The sequence below is a fragment of the Pomacea canaliculata genome, linkage group LG13, assembly GCF_003073045.1.
Source record: "Pomacea canaliculata isolate SZHN2017 linkage group LG13, ASM307304v1, whole genome shotgun sequence".
In the NCBI taxonomy this organism is placed as follows: Eukaryota; Metazoa; Mollusca; class Gastropoda; order Architaenioglossa; family Ampullariidae; genus Pomacea; species Pomacea canaliculata.
The window spans coordinates 236,707-262,581 of record NC_037602.1 but is presented as its reverse complement, the minus strand read 5'-3'; the positions used below and the strand labels follow the sequence as shown (position 1 = coordinate 262,581).

General features: G+C 42.7%; 1 protein-coding gene and 1 long non-coding RNA gene across 2 annotated transcripts in view; both read left to right on the top strand.

The window, feature by feature from the left end:
- The window catches only part of LOC112553988 (probable ATP-dependent RNA helicase YTHDC2), a 35,404-nt gene extending 19,145 nt beyond the window's left edge, over positions 1-16,259 (top strand). The window contains 17 exon segments of the mRNA XM_025221534.1: positions 71-153; positions 2,576-2,681; positions 3,495-3,614; positions 3,906-4,071; positions 4,173-4,184; positions 4,187-4,278; positions 4,669-4,763; positions 5,249-5,425; positions 6,502-6,761; positions 6,933-7,055; positions 7,419-7,513; positions 8,363-8,459; positions 8,856-8,990; positions 9,505-9,788; positions 11,520-11,671; positions 13,158-13,242; positions 14,959-16,259. Coding sequence (XP_025077319.1) covers positions 71-153; positions 2,576-2,681; positions 3,495-3,614; positions 3,906-4,071; positions 4,173-4,184; positions 4,187-4,278; positions 4,669-4,763; positions 5,249-5,425; positions 6,502-6,761; positions 6,933-7,055; positions 7,419-7,513; positions 8,363-8,459; positions 8,856-8,990; positions 9,505-9,788; positions 11,520-11,671; positions 13,158-13,242; positions 14,959-15,129 — 2,253 coding nt within the window. The 3' untranslated portion in view covers positions 15,130-16,259.
- A 1,336-nt stretch (positions 16,260-17,595) lies between these two features.
- LOC112554657 lies at positions 17,596-25,835 on the top strand. The gene is made up of 3 exons (XR_003097281.1): positions 17,596-18,278; positions 22,379-22,872; positions 24,220-25,835. It is a non-coding gene; the product is annotated as an uncharacterized LOC112554657 (long non-coding RNA).
- Positions 25,836-25,875: the final 40 nt, after the last annotated feature.

Here is a 25,875-nt window from a genome sequence, read left to right as displayed (position 1 = left end):
TTCTCTTGGGATACACTTGTGATACATAGCATATTGTCTGATTTAATACATCTGATATGTATCTACTTAGAAAACCTATGATGGTCTGACATCAACATCCAGCCTAAGAAGCAACTGGATCTCTAAAGCCAGTGCCCTCCAACGAAAGGGCAGGTAATTCTTTGAGTCCTCTGTGCTTTGTTGTCTATTTGTGTGACGTTAAAATTGCTGTTACTGTATTACATGTATTAATAATAATATTAATAACACCCATATTTGAACGAATGTGTATGAATGGCATCAAAATAATGGTCTGTATGTATGAGGTCACCAGATTTTGACATCAGAGAGTTAGGGGGTGGGTAGGGAATTAGAAGAGCAGGACATGTCTGCGTGGAGATGACAACAAAAGACAACTGGTCAAAAATCATTTGCAAGTAACAAAAGAATAACATTCTGATTCTGCTGTCTGATGGATAAGAGCGTATAAAGGAAGTTGAGAAGAAGAGAATGTTTTTTTAAGTAAGCGAAAACCTGCTAGAGTTTCATAGCTGTATGACAGTGATCTTTCGAAGAAGAAAAGCTCACTCGGTGAAAGCTTCTTATGAAAGAGTGAGTGAAGAGATTTGTATTTGTGTGATGGTGCTCTTCATTGGATTTTGTTGAAGTGACCAGTAATCTTACTGTGTGTACTTGAGGGACAGCATATGGATAGAGTCTATCGTAGACAAACCTTTCTGTGGAACTGATAACCACAAGAGAACAAGAGAGGTACTGTGTACCAAGAGTGATATTCCAAGACTGGGTAAAAAAAATTCAATTTGTATGGAATCATTTTTTTGAGTGTGATCAGCATCCTTGGTAGCCCTGTCTGGGGTGGGTTGGTAAAATATTTTAATTATTCATTTATTAATTGTGATAATAATAATTTCTTGTTCTTTGAAAACCCTCTGGTAGATCGTTTGTTACGTGTTGAAAGAAAGAACATGTAGATGCCTCAAGCCTGAATGGTGAGTTTGTGACAATTACGCATGATGGTATCTACAATATTACTGAACATCTTAACATTTTTACATATGTTAGACAGTTTTATCCTCAGTTCTCATAGCAGCAGTTCATCATCTCATCATGAAAGTGACGTTATATCTGCTGAAATTATAATGACAGAAACATGAGAAAAATGGACCCGATGATCTCGCAAAAATGATCAATGCTGCCTTTCTGGGTTTGAAAGTTGCCAAGAACATTTGTTGCAAAAACAAAACAGCAGCAATAAGAAAATCCATTTCAGGGAATTCTGAAGGAAACAAAATCTCACCTGACATTATCAGCTTGTTTGGTCTTCTTCGTGTTCCTAACCACCCTCAGCGGAGCATAGGGCCCCAACTACACCACACCATCACACCTGGTTCTGGGCGTCCCTTTCCAGTTAGAACCATGTCATGCCAGCTGTCTCCGCCTCGCTGTGGACCAATCTCCTCCATGTCTGAGTCTCCCAGCCCTGCACTTGCCCTGTGGGCTCCAGCCCAGAGCTTTTCTTGTGAAATTGTCGGCTGGTTTTTGCAAGGTGTGACCGATCCAGCCCCACTTCTGCTTCTTGATGTCTTGGCTGGCAGGTTTTTGGTTCTCTCCCACAGGTCTGTATTGGAGATCTTCTCGGACCATCTGATGTTGAAGATGTGGCGCAGACATCTGTTGACGAATGTCTAAATCTTGTTAGTGATAGCATTTGTCACACGCCATGTCTCAGATCTATACAGAAAAAGTGACTTTACAATTGCGTTGAAGATGCAGATTTTGGTGTGTAGAGATAAGCCTTGAAGTTCTAAATAGGTAGCAGGGTGTGGAATGCAAGCCTGGCTTTATTTAATTGGCTTCTTACATCATCCTCTGTACCTCCATTTATGCTGACTATGCTGCCAGGTAGGTGAAATGTAATACACTCCCCATGTAGTTGGAGTGGGGCTTCTTGCTTGTTGTTGACCCGCATTACCTCCGTCTTCTTGATGTTGATGGTCAGGTCAGCCATCGCTGCTTCTTCTGAGAGCCGAGTGAGCTTTGTCTGTGCATGTTGCTGGTTGTGGGACAGCAGGCCGATGTCATCTGCAAAGTCAAGATCCTCAAGATGCCTGGCGAAGGTCGACTGAACTTGTTTGGTCTAGGACTGATTAAATGCCTTGACTTGAGTGGAAGAATTGGAGGCTGTCTTCTAATTAAAGAGGTCTGAAAAAGAGCTGAGTGCTGAGAGGGAAAGTATGTCTTAAGGTGAATGCCAAGAGGAAGATAACATGTATGAGCTGAATACTGAGAGGAAGATAACCTGATGAGCAGCAAGTGGAATCTGTTCCTTACAGCTCTGGATGAGACAGACATTTAGACAGATTAAGACCTGAACAGTTGTTCCTAACTGTCCTTATTTACATAGGGATTTAGTTGGATTAACAGCCTCAAATCAAAGCATAAAAGATGTTGATCAACTTTTGATGAGCCCTATGGTCACACGTAATATACAAGGAAATATTGTTACTGGTGGAATTGGGAAAGATTACTTTGCCTTAGCATATGTGTGTTATTTGCAGTCTTAATTGATTTTCAGGGCAGGAAGATGCCGGGCAGGTAAATGCTATCACCTGTTCAGCCGTGCAAGGTATGCCCATCTCATGGAATACCAGCAGCCAGAGATTCTGCGACTGCCATTACATGTGAGCATAAGCCCAAGTGACGGCTATTAGATAAATGTATTGAATCAGTTTTATACAAGTATGGTGTGGAAAGTCATGTGGACAGAAAGGTACTGCAAGTAACAGCTGTAAAATAAGTGTTGTGTAATTAGATAAGCGTATTGAATCAGCTCTATGCAAGTATGATTTGGGAAGAAATTTGGGCAAAAATGTACCAAAAGTAACAGCTGTCACAACACATTTTATTAAAAATGTGGAGCCAGAGCTAATTTTGGTAAAAGGTGGTTTAAATGTCTAAGGTATACATTTAGGTGCATACCTTTTTCTATTTAATGATAATGCACTTCCTGGTCATTTCCTTTTGACTGTAAACATGTAAGATTTGGAACCTGACAGCAGGCTTGCACAAAAATAATACAGCCAATGGAGATGAGATGCTTCAGGAGGATTCGTAATATCTTCTGCAAATACCACATTACTAATGAAAAAGTACAAAAACTATGCAAAGAATTGGGCCATTTAAAGACCTGTCCACATGGAAGTGAATCAGTATGGGCATATCTCAAAATCAATGGGACTTTCAAAGAAGGAAAGATGAAGCTGCAGAGAACAGTACAGGCAGGTAGAAGAAGAGACAGAAAAAAGAAAAAAAACTGGGAAGACAATTTCCAGCATTGGACTGGCTTTTAATTTGGCACATTCCAGAGAATGACAGAGAACTGAGAAAGATGGCAAGAATTGGTGTTAATGTTATCTGGTGCTTTTACAGCTGATTAGGGCTAAGGAACTGATGATGTTAATGCACTGGTTGTATATACGACAATGTGTTTGCAGGAGCTGTGCCTACACACCAAGCTACTATCACCAGCCACTGTCAGCGTTGCAGAGTTTCTGGGTCGCTGTCCTCAGGCTCCACCATTCCTTATCATTCGCAATGCAGTTACAATGCTGAAGGTCAGAGTAATATTTAAGCTTGCTTTGTACAAATTGTCTAATCATCATTATAAATGGGTACCTCAGTTTTGACTTGTATATCTTCATGCTGTATTTCTATTTTCTCTTCCTTTTTAGATTTTCATTATGTACATTTAGTTTCTTTTGATTGGAATGACACACAAGCTGTCTGGCAGCTTATTTTATGGCTTGTTGTTAGCTATTTAGTTGTGTGAAGATGCTTATTTTGACAAGGATATATGTGTCTCTGGGTGAGTGTGTTTATATATGTGTGTGTATACACTCTTTCAGCAAATGGATGCATTAGATGAATGGGAGGAACTGACAGAGTTAGGTCACCACCTAACTGATTTACCAGTGGAACCACGGCTAGGGAAGATGGTTTTACACGCAGTTGTGCTAAAGTGTCTTGACCCCATCTTGACTATTGTCTGCATACTGGCTCATAAAGACCCCTGTAAGTATCTTGCCGTAGAATACTTGTACATAATGATGTTGATAAGATCTTGAACATCTGCATGCTACTGATTGTTATTTATGATGTTCCTTGTCCAACAGTCATGCTTCCCACTGTGCCTCTCACAAAAGAGCAGCCAGCATGGCACGGCACAAGTTTGCCGCAGGGACCTTCAGCGACCACATGGCCTTGCTTAGGGCATTCCAGGTAATGGGCCATGATAACCATTCATATCTCATTAAGCTTGAATGGCTTTAGGCAGCTGTAAACTGCTCTGAAAAATAGTTTTGGCAAATAATACCCTTTCATCCCTGCTACCTCCTAAATGACCTATGACTTATGACCTATGCCATAAAAAGAATCTATTTCATTTTTGTTTTACATATTTTTAATTTGACTAATGGTGTGACAAAGCTGTAAAATTTATCATTTCAATATATATGATCTTAGTTGTATATAATTGGATGATTTTATATCAAGATATCCAGAAGGGTTTGGGGTTCTAAGAATTTGATTTGACTTGCTTTATTTCACATTTAGTAGTTTGGCTTGATGTATTACAGACATTTACACAGTTTGCCTTGATATATTTGACAGATGTGGCAGAAAGCCAGAACAGAAGGTTGGGAACGATCTTTTTGTGAGAAGAACTTCCTGTCTGCAGCCTGCATGGAGATGGTGGTTGGCATGAGGTGAGGCTGAGGCTGCCAGTCTCTTTGCTGAAGGTTAAGGTAGTTTACTTATTTGGGTCCTGTATGCTAAAATATATTTCATCTGCTGGGGTAGTTGAGTTCTTTGATGTGTGATAATTCATAGTTTCATTGAGATAGCTTATAGGTGTGATGTGTGACTGCTCTTATAGTTTCTTCGAGATAATTATGAGGTGTGGTGTGTGACTGTTCTTATAGCTTCACCAAGATAGCGGCTCATAGTGTCATTGAGATTAGTGTTTGATGTGGTGTGTAACAGTACTCAGTTTCCTTAAAATAGCTGTCTTACGCTCCATGAAAGGCAGCATATGTGTTCTTGTCTTTGTAGGAGTAAGCATTATTTATGGATCATCATAGTCCCTGACTTGCCATGTGAAGGTGTGTACCTCTCTGCTGTGTAAGCTGCAAGAGAGCTGTCATCATGCTATATAATGAAGGACAGAGGGTTTGCCTGTTGTTGTGTTTAGGGCACAGTTACTGGGACAGCTACGAGCCAGTGGGTTTGTGCGTGCACGAGGGGGAGGAGATATTAGAGATCTCAACACTAACTCTGAGAACTGGGCTGTGGTCAAGGCAGCACTGTGTGCTGGCATGTACCCTAATCTACTCTATGTTGACCGCAAGAAAAATTCCTTGATCACACAGTAAGTACTTTAACACAATGGTAAGATTTTCATGTGCTTTACCTATAGGAAAGGAAAGAGCCAACAGACTAGAGCACTGGCATTTCAGGTTAGAGATATGCATACTAGCCAGTTCAGTACCCATGTGACATAGCATGCTTCATTCAGTTGATCCAGTTGAATGGGTACCTTAGCCTGTGAGGGTGGGGAAGAAAAGGCAAGGTAGAGGAGATAGGCACCACCCTCATATAACTCTGCTCTTAAGTTCAACGCCTCATTTCCCAGCTGGCTCCTTTTACCTTAGTTAATGCTTAGTTAATGTAGTCCTGCCAAACAGTAGATGAAAAAGAAGTGTCAAGAAAAAAAACACTGTTTAGGTTAGACTTACTCTGTAATAATGGTGAATATAATCCTGGCAATCAGTACCTAAAAAGAAAATGTAAAGAATCAAAGCTGTTGAGATCAGTGTTACTCTCTAGTAAGGAGGAGATATATGCTGGGAAGAGAGCTCCACAAGGCTCTTTATTTTCAAATGATTCAAATTTGTGAATTTTCAGTACACAGTCTATAGTAAATTATAAAGGTCCTACTTATCTGTCAAGAATTTGTGAACTTTCAGTACATAATCCAAGCAGCACGGTGGCGCAACGGTTAGCGCTGTTAGCGCCTGTCACCAATACAGTGAAGGTTGGCTGCCCTGAGTTCATTTCTCGTCTCGGGCATGCTGTTCTTTCTCTGCACGTGGCATCTGTTTACAGGGCTGGCTGCCCTCCGCTAAGGACGGTCCCAAGCCCGGCTGAAAAAGGAGGAGGGTTGGGCGTGGGGCTAGCACCCCCACCCCGTAAAACAAATCCTTGCTACCGAAACATCGACAACAGTTAAGACTGTAGTCGATGGCCTATGCGCCAGGAGGGGCGAAGGGCCTTAAAAAAAAAAAAAAAAAAAAAAAAATACATAATCCAGAGTAAACTATAAAGGTCAAGGTCCTACTTATATGTCAAGAATGTGTTTGATTTCTAGAGATCAGGCCCATTTAGCGTGAAATTGGTATGTATGTCATAATCCTGCTGTTTCTATGCTTTTTTTTAAAACTTCAGACACGAGTCCAATGTACGTTTTCATCAGAGCTCAGTACTGAGCGTGATGCCCTCTGCCGCCAGTATTAGCAGCTCCTGTCACAAGCAGGCTCTCCACAGCCTTCCTTGTGACTGGCTGATCTATGAGGAAATCACACGTACAGAGCGCCTGGCACTGGTTAAGTGCTGCACTCTCCTCTCACCCATTACAGTGGTCATTTTTGCTGGCCCCTCCAAACTTCCACCTGATGCTATGAAGGAAGGAGAGAACATTCAAGATGGTCAGTTTGGGAATTTCACTAGTTTCCATTCTATGTGCATGTGTGTTTTCTGATTGGTTTAATGAGTTCTGTGTATAAATATGCTTTGTGTGAATTTTTCTTGTGATTTGTATTATTGCTTCTTTGTACTGAGACGTACTCTGACTCAAGTACAAATCTATGCTGGTGCAGGGGATGAATTGGTTGATGGCCGAGGTGAGGAGAGTGATAGTGAAGATGAAGACAAGACTGGACAACGAAAGTCTCAGTTGCAACTAGACAGCTGGCTGACCTTCAGTGTGGATGCTGAGGTAGGCAAAGCAGCAAATTTGCTGAAGAGCATGCATGCAGGTGGACACACACATATGCATGCATAGGTGTAGGTTACATGTTTGTACATGTGAGTGTGTAAGAGACAAAGAGAATGAAAGTGGGGAAAGATAAAGGAATTAAGTGGATAACTTTATCCGTGCATGTGTTTGTCCTTTATAAATTGGAAAATATGTTTGGTCAGTTTTCCTTTTGTGAGAAAGCTTAGATTTTATGTTGATGAGTAATTTTACTGCACAGAGCAAGTTTCTGCTGACTACATAGCTGTGTGCAAGTTTGCTAATATTGTTTGTATGAAATGTTGTATATGATGGTTTACTGTCTGAACTTGATGGAGAATATGTACAGGCAGCATATATGGGATTCAGCTACGTCAGAAGTGGCATGCTCTCTTCCTTCGTAGGATGCGGGCTCCATCCAAACCATCCTCACAAAGTGATGAGGTATGTAGATATAATGTGTACAAAAATGTTTGTGCATGTATGAAATAATTATTTTAAACAATAGTTGAGTTTGTTAACAAGGAAACACACATTTTTCTTTTTCTCTTTTTTTTTGCCTTTTTTCATGAAACAATGGATTATCAAATAACTAATCACTTAGCTTTGTCACTACTTTATAATAAAAAAACATTAATCTTTAATAATCTTTTATTAAGTTAAACGCTTCCAGTAACAGATGTGAAGGGGTGAATTAGGGTTACATTGATATCTTTACAAAAAGAACATTATAAAAGCATTTCTAATGTCACACAGTAATGTAGCATTTGATCACAGATTAATTTTTTCACAATAAATATAAAACAGTTTGAATTTACATGGATGAAAACTAGTACACATATAATGGTAGTTAAATATCTTTGAGACACAAATGTGAAAATAATTTTGGTAGGTACATAAATCACTGATTATGGGAACAGAAATAGATGGCCAGTAAATGCAGTTATGGGAGACAGAGGTTGTAAGATTGAGTAGGAGGGCAACTGATTATGTCCACTTGTGAGATTCAATCTTATGAATCATCATCATCAATTGCCACCAGGTCCTAGCAAGAAGCTACTCACCACACAGCAAACACACACTCGCACACATATGCATACAGATGTAGGGGAATCAGTCTATTAAGTATAGATGCAAAAGATGAGCTTTGAAGTACTTTTTGAAAGTTCCTTCTGTCTGGTTAAATAAGTCCATTGGTAGGGAATTGCAAACTGGATGCAGTAGTACAAAAGCTAGTTTGTAGGAGAGTTGGCATATCCATTAAAGTATAATCTTAAACCTATGCTTGAACAGGAGGTAGTGCGAGCAGTCGTCAATGTCCTGACCAATGAGGAGCAAACTGTAGGGCTGCAGCAACCAGCTGGTATTGGACAAAGACCACGACCCATGTGTAAGTCACTGATGGGTCTGTTATAGTGACATCAAGTTTTATGCAGATATATCTAATTAACATAAGTTTCTAGATATCCCACTGTCTGAGGCCTTCGCAAAATAATTGTACCCATGTTCCAAGCTCAAGTCTCTGTTGTTGACTTCTCCTTCTTCATAGCGATCTTGATTGGGAAGTTTGCGTGTTTCAGAGGAATCATACACCTTTGCTTCCCCCTTGCGCCCATCAATGTATGCAAATATGCATGCACACACACACTCACACGCTCATGCACAAGTGCATCTGTAGTCTTTAACTCACTCTCTCATAGGTCTTTGTGACTTCTGTGCATTTCTCTTGTGCATGTGCGTGTGTGTGCGTGCGCATGCATGTGCATGTGTGTGTTTGTATGTGAAGCAGCAGAATCAATCATGTCAGGGGCCAGCAGTGCTTATACAGATTACACAGAGGATAACACAGAGAGGACTTCATCTCGCTATGGTCCTCGTCGTATCCCAGCAACACCACCTCGGCGACCTTTTCAGATATGCAGTACGAAGATTATTATATCCTTTCCATCTTACTGTTTTCAGTTACCTGATTTGATAAAGTATGCATCATAGAATGATACTTCTGTGAAGAGTTTGCTGGCATGTTTTTATTGTTGTTATAATGCTGTTATGTCAGAGAATGCATGACTATCATTAGACTTTCAAGTGACTATCCATATCTATGCCTAATTACCATATGCATCTATTGGTGGTAGTCTTGATGACATAAGCATGCAGATATATGATCATGACATGATTATTTTAACTTCTTTCTGTGCCTGTTGATGCTTCTCATGAACAGATGGGGTTTATTTCCTTAGATTTGGGGAGGATAACTACTTGTACTGTACTTAGCTCCATTATTTTAAACAAGTCTCAATAAATATCTGCAGTAATCTCAGAAAAAGTTGATTTTTTTATAACAATAAATGATGAATATGATTCCAACAGTTTTATTTAACAGCCAGTCCACATACATTTTACGGTGCGATTCTTGATTCTGCATTCATACACAGGAAACACTCTACTAGATGATGCTGATGACATCACTCCACAAAGTCCTTCTTCCACACCTTGTCCATCCCCATCCCCGCAGTCTGCATCGCCAGCACGCAGTGGTGGTGGTAGCAGCAGCAGTGGCAGCATTGACAGCAGTATTGACCCTGGTGTTGTCAGCAGTGCCCCCTGTCGCTACTTTGTCATGAAATGCAATAATCAACGCAATTTAGATATTTCTCAGAGCAAGGGAATCTGGGCTACGTCCCCTGCAAACCAAGCCAAAATGAATCGTGCATTTCGGGTAGGCTTCATGATGCATAGGGCTGACTATCCATTTCTTTCTTTTTGCCTTTATGATTCTAACCTGTACACAGTATATTGTCAGTGAAGAAAGAAAGCTGCAGAAATGCCAAAACTAAAAGAAATACATAAAATTAAAATATAACAAGTTGCCTTATCTATAGTCACATGATTTATCCTACATAAGTCCATGTACATAGTAAAATCTTCTAATTTGTAAAAGTAGCATTTCAAAAAAAAAAAAAAAAAAAATCACTTATCTGGAGGTGAAGCTCAGAGGGAGTAAGTGAGTCGAGTGTTTATTGGCAGTATGGCAAAGCTGCATATTCTTTTGTTTGCTTGGCTAACTGTATATACTCTTCATCTTTAAGGAGGCATTTATTTAATTTCCAAAATGTCATATAATTTCCATGACCTTTTCCTAGCTGAAGATATCATAATAGGGAAATGATCAGATCTCTAAGATGGTTCTATCCTTGCTGAGGTGACCTCCCCTGCTAATGTTTCTGCTATTAGAAAAAAAGTTAGCCTAGTCTGTTGTAGTGGATATCTTTTCTGCCAGGTAAAACCTTTAGCCTTAGGATGCCTCTCTCTCTAAATATCAGCTAGATCAAGTTCTTCTATAATATTTGCCATTACTTTTCTTTAATTTGAATTGTTTATTCTTTTACAATTACAATAATCAAGAGATGGTTAACACCAGGTTCCAATCACCAATTATGATTATATAACCTTTCTCTCGATTATGCAGTTTTTCTTTTAGTTCTCTGTAAAATGCTGGACTGTCACTATCTGGACCATGAAGGTTAACTAGTAGGGAATCAGAGTGTTCAATACACACAAAATCAAAACCCTAACCCTAACACACTTTCAAAATCATAAAGTTCCCAGCTGGATCATTGTAAAGATCTCTGTATTTATATTCAAAATTGTTATTAAATAAAATTTCTGATCCCTTTGCATTTGAACTATAATAGTTAAAGTAGACATCGCATCCCCATTTGGCTTATTGTATTCTGTTTTTGGTAAAGTGAGTTTCTTGGATACAGTAGATGCTGTATTTTTTTTTTTTTTCTGAGGAAATGGAGAATATCATCTCTTTTTCTCAGGTCACCCAAGTTTCGACAGTTCGTAGAATATATAGTTAACTTGTCCATTAATCCTTAATAGGGTATACACCACCAGGGTCGTAATCTGATCTTAAGAATATAAATGTAAATCATTATAATGTTCAATAGTAGAAACAACAGTGTATCATGTTCAAGCTCATCTTGTCCCCCTCCTATGTCATTAGTGATATCAACCATCAAAGGGCTATCTGCAATGCCATTTGCATTTAAATGTTAACTTCATTCACTCATTTTTTGGCATAACACGTATTCCATGAAATGTTTTAAATAAGTTAAAGATGCGTTATTCCTAAAACTCGTAATACTGGCATACTGCATAACTTGCCGGTTGAATTTACTTGCATGTATACACAATCATGGGCTACAGGGGAGGAGTATGAATGAAGAAAGTGGGAACATACAGCCTGTTTATCTAGAATAGGCTGTCTATTAGACTGTTACTATAGACTAGGATCTCCGTAATAGTATGTCTTTTCAGTGACTTTATGTTTGTTCTAGTTGTCATTACCTCAGAATTTATACTTTAACTTAACCGGGGCTTTTTTTCAATACAGCAAAACTGAGTACCTAAACTTTAATGTACAGAATAAATTGTCTTTCAGGATGGGAAGACTGTATACCTTATCTTCTCCATTCAAGGCAGTGGCCACTTCCAGGGGTATGCCAAAATGTTGACAGAAATTGGACGTCACAAGTCTCCAGACTTTGCTTCCCCAGGTCTTACTGGTACATTTGCTGTTGAATGGATCAAGAGGTAGGCTTCATGGAGTCAGCTCATGCTTAATAGACTTCTATATTATTTACCTGTTTAAAGATGATAAGAATTTATCTACCTTTACAAAGAAAGGTGAAAAGCTTGGATTTTATAAGCAGCAGAAAGAGAGGTGAAATGTATGGATTTCTGGGTTATAAAAATGTATTGTGTTTTAACTGTAAATTGGATTTCTCTGGTTTTTATTGCGTTTTAGGTGTCATTGACTGTAGAAAGTGAGATAATTGCATTTTATTTGGTAGTAGACTACCACAAAGGTAATTCTATCCTGGTTAGCTTATAGACCACAATGAAAGGGTACCATGAATTTATTTATGTATGTACATTCTTACAAATAAAATATTCAAGATATAATTACTGATTATTCTGATTATTATATATAATTCTGTAAATCCCGTCAAATGCACTTTGAAAAGAGTACAATAGGTCTCCAGTTTCCGTTGATAAATGAGGTCTACATAAAGTTAGTCAAAAGGGTAAAATTAATCAAAAGAAATAGTCTTTAAGTTCTGTGTATGATTTATTTTTCCTTTAAGAGCTGCTTCCTGGATGTGTGGTCTGTGTAAACTCCATGACTTGTCACACTCTGTGGTCTGTGAGTTTGCACAGTGTTAAACTTGGGTGGGGTCTTAATTATAGGAGTCATTATGAAAGCACGCATGAGTGCTAAGATGACTGTGCAAGGCAGTCTTACTAAGGGTATTCTTTCTGTTTTTCTTGTCTGTAAGTAGACTAAATGATGTAACTGTGGACATAACTTAAGGAATCATTTTTCTGCAGCTGCCTTTCTTGACATTGCTTAGTTGGTTGTTTCCTGGTGGTAATTTATACTTTTCTAGACATAGTCACTGCCTTTTGAAAATGGCAAGTCAGAGATCAGAAGTTTCATGTCGATCCTCAGCACAAAAAGCACTCAAACCTTATGCATATGCAACACTTACCTGTATGTTTAGATTACTTATGGATGATCCATCGTTCATTTTTACATAATAAACTGGATTACTGGCAGGATTTGTTGTGATAGGACCCAGGTTGGTGTGGTAACCTATTCTTGACAACCCCCTTTTTTTTAAATCCCATTTACTTACATTCCTGGATATCTAGTTGCAAAGTAAACAAGCCTGAAGCAAACATAATTTTAATTTAACTTGAAGTTAACATAGTTTTAATTCCACTAATATTTATCTATGTAAGAAGAAAAACTATAGTTGTACCTTACATGGTTATTTATTTTTTTACGTTTGGGAAATGATAACAAATATGCATCCAGAAAGGCCTAAGCCAAAGGAACATGACCCTGGTGTGTTAAGCTGGATTGTTTTAATTGACAAGTAGGAGTTTGACCAGATTAGATGGTGTTACTGGACAAGCTCTAAGAGAGGTATCCATGAAGATTACACTGAAATTCGTCTTATCATACTTGTTCTAAGATATGAGCTACCAGAGAACATTTATTATCTTTTTTCAGAGCCAATATTCCCTTTATGTCAACACATCACCTGTACAACACCTGGAATGAGAACCGTAAAGTCCAGGTCAGCAGGGATGGGCAGGTGATTGTGATATGTTATCATAATATTATATAATTTATTGTAATAATAAAGATTTATATAGAACATTTCCCCACAAAGAGGTGAGCTCAATGCACTTTACAAGAGACGGGGCTGTAGGCTGTGTCATAGTGACAGACATCACAATCAGGAAGAACATACACTCACATGCACAGTTAACATTGCCCGGAACAGGAAGGAGTGCAGAAATAGAAGTTAGTGGAGAAAGAGTAGTCAGCATAGATTAAATTCATTAGATATTTCTCAAAGAGATGGGATTCAAGTCCAGACTGGAAAGCACGTTGTAAATTTTGGACTATTAGCCACTATTTTTTTTCCTAGCTTTAAACCATGAGGCTTAAAGGGATTGTAAAGGCAAAATAAAACATCTTAGAATTGCATAAAGAGCATGATCTACTTGAATCTCATCTATTTTCGCATCTGTTCATATGGAAAAAGTTGAAGGTTTTGTAGCATGTTGTGTTTAAGAAGAGAAATTACAGAGGACTCTTTCGTTTACCTAGACGAAGTCTCGTTCTTCATCACAGGACCTTATGACATATGACCAAGACTGCTTACCAAGTGAAACAGACTGTTTTCTATAATTTTTAAAACTGTGCTTTGAAAACATTCACTTTAAAACCTAAATAAACTCACGAGACACCACCGATGACAACGTCAAATCTTCGCAATGACCCCAGACACTTCCTGTACGTCACTGACTGACGTCACAACCAGACATCTGCTTGACCATCTCGGGAAGCTATCGTAGTTTCTCGGCGGAAGGACACAAGGGTCGATTTCACTGGATTTTTTCGATTTTTATAAACATTGGCAACCGAAATAGTGCTAATAAGTGGTAATTAAGTGAGGAACGAATCGTTTTTTTCTCCTGTGTTGCTCTCGTGCTCTGTCATTGTACTAAATATAGTTTGAAACGTTTGACCATTGCCACAGCCTTATCACAAGCCTTGAGTATCCTTTTAAACAGCGATGTGGCTTGTTTACGGATTTTTCAGATTCCGATTAATTTTTCGATGATCTCCATCTTAAAGTGTTAACTGTTCACGTTGTTACAGTGTTGACTGTTCAGATTTTTAAATCAAAGCCACAATTGCAGCATTGAGATCAGTTGCTGAAGTACACATCCTCATCATGCATTTAAAAATAGACTGCTTAGAGCTGTTTATATTATGATTTTCTGCAGAAATCATGTAACATAAATGACGTTCCTTTTAAAAAGGCTGCTTGTTCATTGGGTCTTTTGTCATTGTGACCCAGACCAGATTGCTCCAGTCCTTTCTACCACCGACCTGAATCTAATTAAACCTGGAATAATGATATGGTCCCAACACAAAAAGTCAATTTGATCCAGGCCCAAATACAAAGTGATCTTTGAAGACAGGAGTAGATGTTAACGTCAGATATTACCAACAGAGCCCTGCATTGTTTGAACAAGTTCAGCCACTATCTTACAGTTGTCAATGCACATTCAAAGAACAAATCACACAAGGATACATAACATGATTTTCTCTTAAATCACTGATTTCTTTTGAAACCTTTGTCATCCTTATTCTTTAGTTTGAATGTTGGTATTAAGTGCATATGCAGATGCTTGGGTACTGTCCTGTCTACACCTGTGTGGAAATACTGTTCAGACCATTTCTAGAGTTCTTCTCTTGGACTGAAGATCAGGGATATATGACTTGATTATTTCAGGAACTAGAACCAGGTGTGGGAGAAGCACTTGTCAAGCTGTGGGAGCGCTACCCTACCGTAACACCCAAAAATGCATCTCCATCAGCTGTTGTGACAAAGACAGTTGTGAAAAAATCTCATTCCTCAGCTAGACCCTCAGCAGCAACATCAAGAGTTGGAAATATCAGGTGACAGACAGCAAAGCAAGAGCTTGTCCATAGAGTTTGGCCAAAAGATGGCGCTTGATGACAAGGGGGAGGGCAAGGACAAGGACTCAGCACATTCCTCTGATGGTCAGTCTCTTACAGCAACATTTACCACTAACAGTTCTGTTGTGCCTGATCTTGGTGATGCTGGAAATCGAGAAGGCGGACTTGGTCATGGTTGGCTTGCCAATGAAAACTCATCCTTTGCACAAAACAAACAGTTTGGGCAGCAGTACTCCAGGAGTAGGGTTGGTAGTAACTCTAATGCAGGCAGCTTTTCTACACCTACATGTAGCTCATCCATGGTGGGCCCAGCTGGTGGTTTTGGGATGTATTCTACTGCTCAAGGACAGGGTGCAGGACTTCATCACCAGGTGGCACCAGGCTTCAATCCCATGTACACTGTTGGACCTATGGGTGCTGCCAGCAGCCTGGTATCTTCCACATCGCCTCATGCCACACATTCTTCTGTCATGATCCTACAGCGGGGCTCTTCTACCCCCCTCAGCCTCAGCCTCATGCAGGAATGTTGGCACAGGCCTTTGGTGGTCAGGCTGGACATTCAGGTCATGACCAGGTGGGTCACATGAACTGATGTTGCACTTAAGTGATGATGAGAAGAAGTTGGAGAGGTCATGTTTGATATGTACTGTATTTGTGACTGAATGACAGTTTAAGAAAGTTGTGTTACATAAATGTTATGGCTGCTCCGGCATGTCACATGCAGGCTCACGAAGACGTTTTTTAGACTTGAATAGTCAGAGATCATGTAAAACTTTGCCTCAGTCCCAGTTGACGTCAGAAAGGTAAAGGCATAGAGGATGTAGCTATCTCCATTTTGTTTGTGCTACATGAATAACATACTGTAACATCTCCAAGTTACTGAGAAGAAGATAGTGGCAGCAGGTTCAGATGTTATCAAGTCGTTGTTACCCTTAAAGTAAGTTAAGTATGTTATTGGTGTCTAATGCCAGTTTGTTGTTTGTAATTAAGCTTGTTAACTGTTGTAGTATTTGTTATGTACACATCTCATATGCATGCACAAGTTTAGTGCTGCATTGACATGAACTTGTTCCATTTTTGAGTTAATGCAATAAAGCTGTATGGAAACTTTAACCTTTCTTTTTGGGTTGAGAAGTTTTGAAAGCAAATGTATACTCTACCTAAAAGACTTTTCTGGCATCTTTTATTCGTGTCTTCACTTCTCATTTTTCAGTGAGGTACGTGTTAGTAGTTAATGTGGTAGTCAGGTACTAGTTTGCATGTTGTTCAGTAAATCAGCCAGTAAGGTGAAAATGAATTTGCCCATTTATGCCTCTCACATGTCCTCGATGTCAATGGTCTTCCTTGGATGTTCTCTCCTAAATTTGTCTTCGTCTGTGATTTGCTTCCATGTAGGTGCTGTTTTTTTTTCTTATTCAGAGTTAACGTTTGCATTAGATCTCTGTGTCTTGACTTTGCATCTTAAGTGATGTAAACGGCTGGGAGACCACTTTTTAAAGTTCAGGTTACAAAGTGGAAGGCACTTCATAATAATAATTGAATTTGTAGATTGCATCTCCCCTAGGGAGCTGACAGGGGACTGCAAGCAAACCGACACACAGGCGTCAGCTAACTGGTGACACCATGACAAACATGAGACTTCATGTCCCTAAGTGTGGAGCGGTGGAACATTATATATCCACATCCTTGTTACAGCGTCTTGTGCAGTGAGATCCATAGCCATGCAAAGACCTGCAGGCCGAAAGCCGACCTCCACAAGGTTCGACAGTCCAGTGAGTGAAGGAAGAGTGCTGAGGGAAAGTAATTTGTCGGATGGCAACAAAATGTACACCTGTACAAAAGTATTGACTGTTTTTATTTAGGTGATAGTTTTCCTGACACCCTCATCGTAGTGGTGGGGAAAAGAAAGAAAATGTGTGTGTGTGTGCACGCACGCGAACACATGGGGAGAGGAGCTGATCTTTTGCGTAAAATTTAGGCGAACATCTTGACTACTGACAGTCGGGATAGATTTTGACGATGACTGGTAGATGATAGGTTCAACCTGCTTGTCATGCATTTCAGTGCCAGTGCACGTCACACTGCAGGATGTCGGGCAGGCGTGTGCTGGTAGACTTGGCAATGTGGACAGTGGGAGGTCTGATGGGAGGACAGGCTTCAATGTTGCTGAGTCATTGACATACAGGTCTTCTGCCTTCCACGAAGTGATATGCTGCGTTATTCCAACCTCAACGACTTTTCCTCAGTCGAAGTGGTATGGGAGTATAAGTACCTAGGAACAGTGTGTAATTACATTAATAAATTAATAAAGCTATCAAATTACAATGTGGACTAGCAAACAAACAAACCTGTTTTCACTGATAAACACATGTAGAAAACGTCACTTGCCCCCAGACACTCAAATAATTTCTCTGATAGTTGTATAAAACCTATTTTGTTGTAGGGAAGTGAAATCTGGGTTTTTGAATCTCTTGATATGTGTGATAGGATGCAACGGAGATTTGTGACAACGATGTGAAATGTGAAAATAGCTCACTAACATGTATGGTGCTGGGTGAAGTGACCAGCATGTGTTCATCTTTATCTTTTGCCTTGTTGTCACCATTTGTTGTATACATGAGATTATTATTTTGTGATGTATGTCTTTATATACTATGTTACATAAGCCCAGGGGTGCTTATAGTTAATAACATGAATTAGTGGAAGGACCATTTTGTAAAAAATACAGCATTGAGGGACGAGAAGTGGCACTAAGCCATGGAGCTGTAGGAGGGCGCCCCAGCTGTACCAAGCGTGCGGCGAACATGAAGCTGCCCACTTATCTGGCAATTAGCTGGCCAGCGGGCTTTAATTACACACCACACAGCCGCCACCCCTTCCTGTGCTTACTTGTAGCTTGTGCCAGCCTCCCTGTCATGCTGCGGGGCGAGCTTATGCTGTTGTTGGCGGGTAAGGTAGGTGGGCAACACGCGGCCGACAAGCGAGTGATAACAGGGGAGATGTGGGGTCATCGAGGTCATTGATGTGATCAACATTCATGCGGTGTGATGACATGCGATGTTCGCCTCACGGATGTGTGCATCGCCATTGTGTGATTTCTTTTTCTTCACCTGCACTCTCGACCTCTGGCAGGTAAGCAGCTTTGTTAAGTTTGTTCTGATACTTACGGGTGAAATTGGTGAAGATCATACATTGTCTGGTGAAAGCAGTGATCACATTATCACGTTTACATGTAACGCATCAAAAGCATTTCTCTCTAGAGCGTTACGTTAGCCTACTTCCACTAATCAGCCTCAGGAATTCTCTGGAACAAAATCAAACGGTGCTGGTGACGAGGCGGAGAACTCATGAAAGTATTGGGTGAGGTCTTGACACTAGACAAGCGACGTCACGCAACGTCATCTGCATGCGCATGAGTAACGGATGACGTACTATTGATCGACGTTAGCTAGTGCTACGTCACGAGCATGGGCATGTCGTGTCACAGATGACGTACTGTTGATCGACGTTAGCTAGTGCTACGTCACGAGCAGACGAGGGGCAGCCAACATACTCGTGGTGAAGGGATGACGGCGCCCAGTCCGTTGTAATAGGATGACGAGGTTTCGCACGTGCCTGTCATTCGAGGCAGGTGTCACTAAGCTGGTGTTTCTCACCGGAAGCTAGAAACCATTTACCTTTACGTGTCAGGTGAGCAACTCCACCGATGTTCACACGACACTGAGTTGCTAGTGCAATCAGGGCAGTCAAAAGGTCAAGGCTAGAGTGTGGCTATAACAGTGCTTTACCTGCACACCACCTACATCACAGCCCTCTATCTGTACTCCGCCTACACTATACATCTTACCTGTATACCTGTCGCAACAATCTTACGTCTACCTGTTCATCCCGCACACAATGCAGGGTTGTACCTGCACTCAGTTGCAGTGCTGACTACTGCCCGTCTTTTACCCCATATTGTTACACTTTCAGTGTGGATGTAGAGATTGTTACACTCAATGTGTAGATGTAGAAAGTGTTACACTCTCAGTGTGGATGTAGAAAGTTACACACTCAGTGTAGATGTAGAAAGTGTTACACTCTCAGTGTAGATGTGGAAAGTGTTACACTCTCAGTGTAGATGTGGAAAGTGTTACACTCTCAGTGTGGATGTAGAAAGTGTTGCACTCAGTGTGGATGTAGAAAGTGTTACACTCACTGTAGATGTGGAAAGTGTTACACTCTCAGTGTGGATGTAGAAAGTGTTACACTCAGTGTAGATGGAGAGATCGTAGCTTGAGTGTTTAAGGTGATGTCATCACACCCTCAACCAAAGTCTCGGCTATTTTCCAGGGTGGAGCATCCATCATTCATAACGTGAACAGAAAAGCTGTTTAGTCACTTGGCGGTTGGCGACTGCTGGAAGTGACTGTGCACAGCTGCACATCGCCTACTTATTTACTTACATAGGTAACAATAAAATGTTGATTGACTACACGACCAGTCTTAAGCTAATTGGTCTGCAGGTGCCTCTTCAAATATTCGGCCATACTTCTCCACACAGAGGCGTGCACAGTATATAACAGGTTTTATATGTGTGGGGCCAAGCGTATTCCTCCGCAAGTGGACGGGTGACGTGGCTCTGGGCAAGAGATAGGATGTCAGCCTGACAAGAGGGAGGGAGACGTGTACCACTCTTGCAAGAAGGCTTTCTCGTGAGGATAAGTGTTGTCTGTAAGCAACAGCGTGCATGTACACAAGGTCGGGGGCAGGGAGACTTTTGCCTTTTGTGTAGCAGCAGTCACAGGACTGTACACCTACCCACTGACCTGCGTGACACAAGCATGTGTAAGGTACCTACTGCTTACATGCGGGTGGATTTTTGAGCACGTGACAATGCGTGGGTTGCCCATCACGTGGTGCCATGATACAGAGAAGGTTAGAGACTCGTGCATCACGTAGTGCTACAGTGTGAAGACAAGTGCCGTGACCTCGCCTCCGTGACTGTGTCAGCCTGTGGCACTGGAGGTCACTGAAGCCAGTGTGGCGCCATCTGCAGTGCCGTTGTGGCGCTACTACAGCAACGGAGTCCGCAAGGCTTTGGTGGCGAAGGTCGATAAACCACCAAACGGAGGATGGCAGGAGGGGGGCAGACGAGGATGCTGGTTGTCGTCTGAACCACTGCTGGCCGTTCTGCCCGCTGCCTCCTACAAGCGACAGGGCGGTAACAACACGACGATGTTGATGTGTTGTTGGTGGTGATGGTGGGTAAAAGGCAATGATGACGAGGGTTTAACCACGGCTTGCTTTCGTCTGCTGCTTTTGTGGCAGTGATCACAACCTATATTAGTTTTGGTACTAGTAATGCTCGCCAGTCTCATGTGATGTAAGTAGAGCTGTGATGTACCCAATAAAGGTGTGATTTACTCAGTACAGTTGTGATGTAGTCAGTAGAGCTGTGATGTACTCAATACAGCTGTGACGTACTCATAGCTGTGACGTGCTCTGTGCAGCTGTGCAGATACCTGCTTACAAGGTCCAAGACACTCACGGCCAAAGCAGCTGGTTTTCACGAGTCGGATGGGGGAGGGCTGTAGTTCAGGCGCCACGAAGCGCTTGAGCGAGATTTCCGCTAGACTGCAGGTCAAACGGAAGTAAGCTGCAGGCCAGCGGTAGGGGGCGCTGTAGTTGCACCATTGACGTCACTGAGCATTGTCATTTGGCGGAGAGCTGAGCTGAACAGCACTCAGTGACTTGGAGCCTGTTGAGTAAACCTGTTTGCTCACTTGACTCGCGAGGTTTGTGCTAGACACTCAGAGCATTTCCGCCTGCTGCTAGTTATCAACAAGGGGATGGATGCTTAGCTGCGACTCCAGTCACGGCCATTATATTGTGGAAGCTGCTGACAGTTCTCTATCCTATCCAGTGGGGCGGGGACTATACATTGCTTATTTACTTCTTTGTGTGACACGACACTGAACACGTGAGGGGGAGACGCTGGATGTGTCACATGAATGTGTCTAACGCCTGGTACTTAGGACCAGAGTTTATAGGAATTAATGTCTCACACCTACTACAGAAATTTTACAGCAAAAGCGGTTTTAGTGACGAGTGTATTCCCTACCATGAAAACTATCTTCTGTCGCCAAAGGTGGCGGGTTGGAACACTGCTCCTGCCAGTCACCGGTCAACTGTCCACCAGCAGGAGATGCCTGACAGCATGGCGACATCACAGCTTGGATACCCATTGAATTGATGGGTTAGCAGGGCTTTAGTAGGGCGACCACAGTCAAGAGAGAGCACAAAGGGCTGAACAAATTAGAAGCCAAACTGTGGGCCAAACTGTGGTCCAAACTGTGGGCCAAACTAATGACTATTGTAATTCAGCATGACAATGTTATGGTGAGAGTGGCCACAGGTTTGTGTGATACAACCTTGTAGTTCTGCAGTCCAAGCCGCAGTTAAAACAGCAGAAGGACTGAGAAATGACAGTCCATTGAATGCACATGCCCTGTATTACTTTTTAAATTAGGAATTTTAGTAAATAAATATGCACATTTTGTCGCAAAACAACCCTCAGACTTTCTGAACTGCAAACATGTAACAGGAGCCATTGTCTTACATCAAGTTTTCCTAGGCTTTGAGCATATTTCAGTCAGGTAAAATGAGGGTCTCCACCCCGGGTTAATTGTCTGTTAATTGTAATAGTTGGCAAGATAGAACTTATTTGCTAACATGAATGTTGTAGATTATAGATCCGAGAAAACTTGACATTCGGTATTTTACACGAGGTTTCTTACCTCACCGCTGAAAATAGCGTGGAACCTACTGACAGTGATAGCAGTTGGTGATAACAACCATCTTGCTAGTGATGACAGCCTGCCTGCTGCTGAACTCAGGCACTGGCAGTGAGGTTGGTGCTAATGAATGCTGGGGCAGGCAGGCCAAGTGGCAGGACAGCATCATGTCAGCAGCAGTTTCTTCAGCGACTTGTGTGACCTCTAATGTCATAACTTGACATCGTGGACAAAGGTGTTGTCAGCAGTGGTAACCATGACGATGACGAGTGTTGACTGGCAAAGTGACCATCACATGTCGATAAACTACTGAGAACAGCGGCAATAATAACAATGACGACTTGTACTGGCAGTGCCTTGGTGCTGTCAGAGACTTGCAGTAGGACTTGACCTCTGACCTTCTGCGCATAGAATTGTCCTTTGAAGAAAATCATTGATGTCTTGTTTTTCTGACAGATCACACGTGACCGGCGGTACAGCCAGCCCCTGTGACAAGTCACGCCAGTCAGACAACATGGTCCTGTGACACGAGACTGTGACAACTCTTGTAATACGTCATGCGACACGTCACAGTGACATGCTACATAAGATGTGATCTGTGGCACACTTTGACACATTAAACAGGTTGCTGTGTGAGACGTGTTGGAGGCATCACTACACTGTGTTGCGTTGTACACATTCCATGAGAACAAATATTGCAAGTTTCATTCTGTAACGGCTCACAGCTTCTTGAGGTCACGTGGTGTTGGCCTTGTGCCACTGGCACCAAGCACACAGGACAGACGGCAGCCACATCAGTGAAATGACCGGCACACGACAAGACCCACAGTCCACCCGAGCAACACAAGACCACCGTGTGACACACGCAACCACTGCCATCCAGCCAAGGAACAAGTGTTCCACATTGAAAGTGTGATGAGTTTTGTACTTCATGGAGCCCGCAATGATTGGTATGTAGTCTTACTCAGCACGTGCATGTGTAAGGTGACCAGACGTTTCGGGTGCGAAAGTGGGACACCGATGGTGTCGTCATCAAAAACCCGAAAAAGAGATTTTAAAGACAACCGTGATGGACTTGACATTGGGCGTCCGCCGATATTAGCGGGCGAGGTCAAAACGGGTGTCGTCTGGTCACTGCATGTGTGTGTGTGCGCGAGTGCCCGCGTGTTGTGTGTAGACGTTGAGTGCTGTGTAGCCCCTGTGACGTGTACACACGTACGTGGTTGGTAGCGCCACCACCACCATGAGTATCGGGTGTTGAGGGTTCGTATCTCGGCTCCGACATTCTTCTCACTGGATGTTTGCACCACTCGTTGGAAGTTTTCTCCAATTACCTCAGTGTCTCGGGCGTGTGTGTGTGTGTGTGTGTGTGTGTGTGTGTTTGTGTGTTTGTGTGTCTGTGTGTGTGTGTGTGTTCGGTGTGCATGTATGCAAAGCGCTTCGAGCCTGGTAATATTGAATATATAATATAAATATTCAAGTACTGTTACTGCTGTACACGTGACTGCTGTGTGTAGAGTGTGTGCTGTGTAGCCGCTATGTAGCTTCTGTAAAGTATACACATGACTATGTATTATCTCTCTTCTGTATTCCCTGTGTCTCTACGAAGTCTTTGTGCTGTGTAAGCATGTGTGATATGTACAGCTCGTGTGGTGTGTACAGTCAGTGTGTAGTGTATAGGCTCTGTATTGTGTGCTGTACTGTGTAAGCTCGTGTCAGCTCGTGTGGTGTGTACAGCTGTATAGCTCGTGTGGTGTGTACAGTGTGTAGTGTATAGGCTTGTATTGTGTATAGCTTGTGTGGTGTGTACAGTGTGTAGTGTATGAGTGTGTATAGCCAGTGTATGGTGTTTAGTTAGTGTCATAGCTCGTGTGGTGTGTACAGTGTGTAGTGTATAGCTCGTGTGGTGTGTACAGTGTGTAGTGTATAGCTTCGTGTGGTGTGTACAGTGTGTAGTGTATAGCTTGTGTGGTGTGTACAGTGTGTAGTCTATAGCTCGTGTAGTGTGTACAGTCAGTGTGTAGGGTATAGCCACTGTATTGTGTGCATAGCTCCAGTACTGAATGTGTAGCCAATGTGTCGTGTGTTAAACCACTTTATCCCGTATGTTGTTCATACTCATTGCTGTGTGTTGTGTCTAGCCTTCGTCTGTGTGTTTATTGCCTTTTTTATCTCCTATAGTGTGTGTAGCACATTGCTGTATGTGTAGCCTCTGTGCTGTATGTAGTGTGTATGGTGTGTAGTCCGTTGTGTAGATGCAGTCTCTGTAGTGTGTGTAGCATCTCTACTGTGTGTAGCCCCTGTGCTGTGCTCTCTTCTGCTGGCCGTGCAGTCGGCGCCACTGCACCATCGGACGGTGTTGCCGCCTGCACCAGACCTTCACCTGCCAATGTCGTCGTCCGGTGGTGAGACTCGGCTCCAGGCAACGAGGCGGGGTGGCGACCCAAACCGCCCGACGCAGCAGGAGGACAGGAGGAACAGGGAGGCTGGTGCTGTAGCGAAGATGGCGTGTGGCCATCATGGCACAGCTTGGACTTGAGGTTGGAAGAAGAGCGCTTACATTCTTCTTATGATGGTCATAAAGTACACGAGATTGACCACAGATCGCCTGAGACTGTCCTGGGATCATCTACCATTAACGCTCGTGGAGGACTTTCTTCTACTGACTCCAGTGAGGACAGGCGGTCCCAGGATGGAAATATTATTTCCGACGTTAAAAGGTCCGGTAAGCTCGCAGGGCCTGGGACACGGAGGTGCACGACCTGTCTTCCTCCATCAACCTGACGACGATCTGGTGGCTAGACGCCACGATAGCGAACCTCCCGACAGGCCCAGTATTAGCTCCATCCGGGACCTGCTGCCGACTTACCATCCTCGGGACCGGGCCACAGCGTCCTCTTCTCAGCCAGGTGTGTCCACCTCACGCCAGATACCCACTTCTGTGATTAGACACAGCTCCACTCACCTGTTTCCGCAGCAGATGTTCCAACTGAGCCCATGACCCCTGTTCCCAGCCATTTGATGTTTGCTAGAAGCCCTTGGTCTACTCACACTGCTCCACCGTTGGTGACCACGCCCTCCTGTCAGCTGCACAGCGTGTCTTCGGCCACGAGAACCTAGTGACAAGCCCGTCTCCCGGCCCCCATTCCGCTATTGTGCCTGTACCAGCCAGTCATGTCAAAACATTGTCCACACCATCCACACCATCCACACTACCGACTATTGCAGCATCAGCAACATCCAGCACTACGTCTGACACCACAGATCCTGTTCTCACCAGGGTCTCACAGCATCCTGCACTTCCTCGTGACATCACTACTACCACCACCACCACCACCACCAGCACGAACGCTCTCAATGACGTCAGTGGGATGGACCACTCCCCAGGGTGGGAGGGTGAGACACCGACACCACCCTACTTTGTCTCTAGTGAAAGTGAGGCGCTACATTCAGCCATCTTAGGTCCTCGTGACCATACAAACACTTTGTCTTCACCTGCTCTAACGCTTTGGGAGACAACAGCCTGGTGTCAAAAGCAAGGGTCACGCGTTCAGCAGAGTTATCTCCCGAGGAAAGCGTGATGTCACCAGCTTTGACAACAGTAACATCGATAACACCATCACCATCTGCCGCGGCGTCATCTGCTGGTGTTACCATGTCCTTTCCTTCTCCCAGCAGCTCGCGACAACCTCTGTCAGAGACCAGCGATGTCACGGTTGTCACGGACGCACCCGTGAAAGACGACATCAAGACTGCCGCAACATCAGCAAGCAGCCCTCCGCCGAGCGTTGAGGCTGAACATCACGACGTAGTGCCGGCGACAGAGACTGTCGTGCTGCTACCCACTGAGTCGCACAGCATCGTGCTGCAGGCCAACACCTCAGCCCCCCAGCCCCCCCACTCTGGCACAGGACTACCCTCTCACTACACGCTCCTTCATAGGATCGACCAAG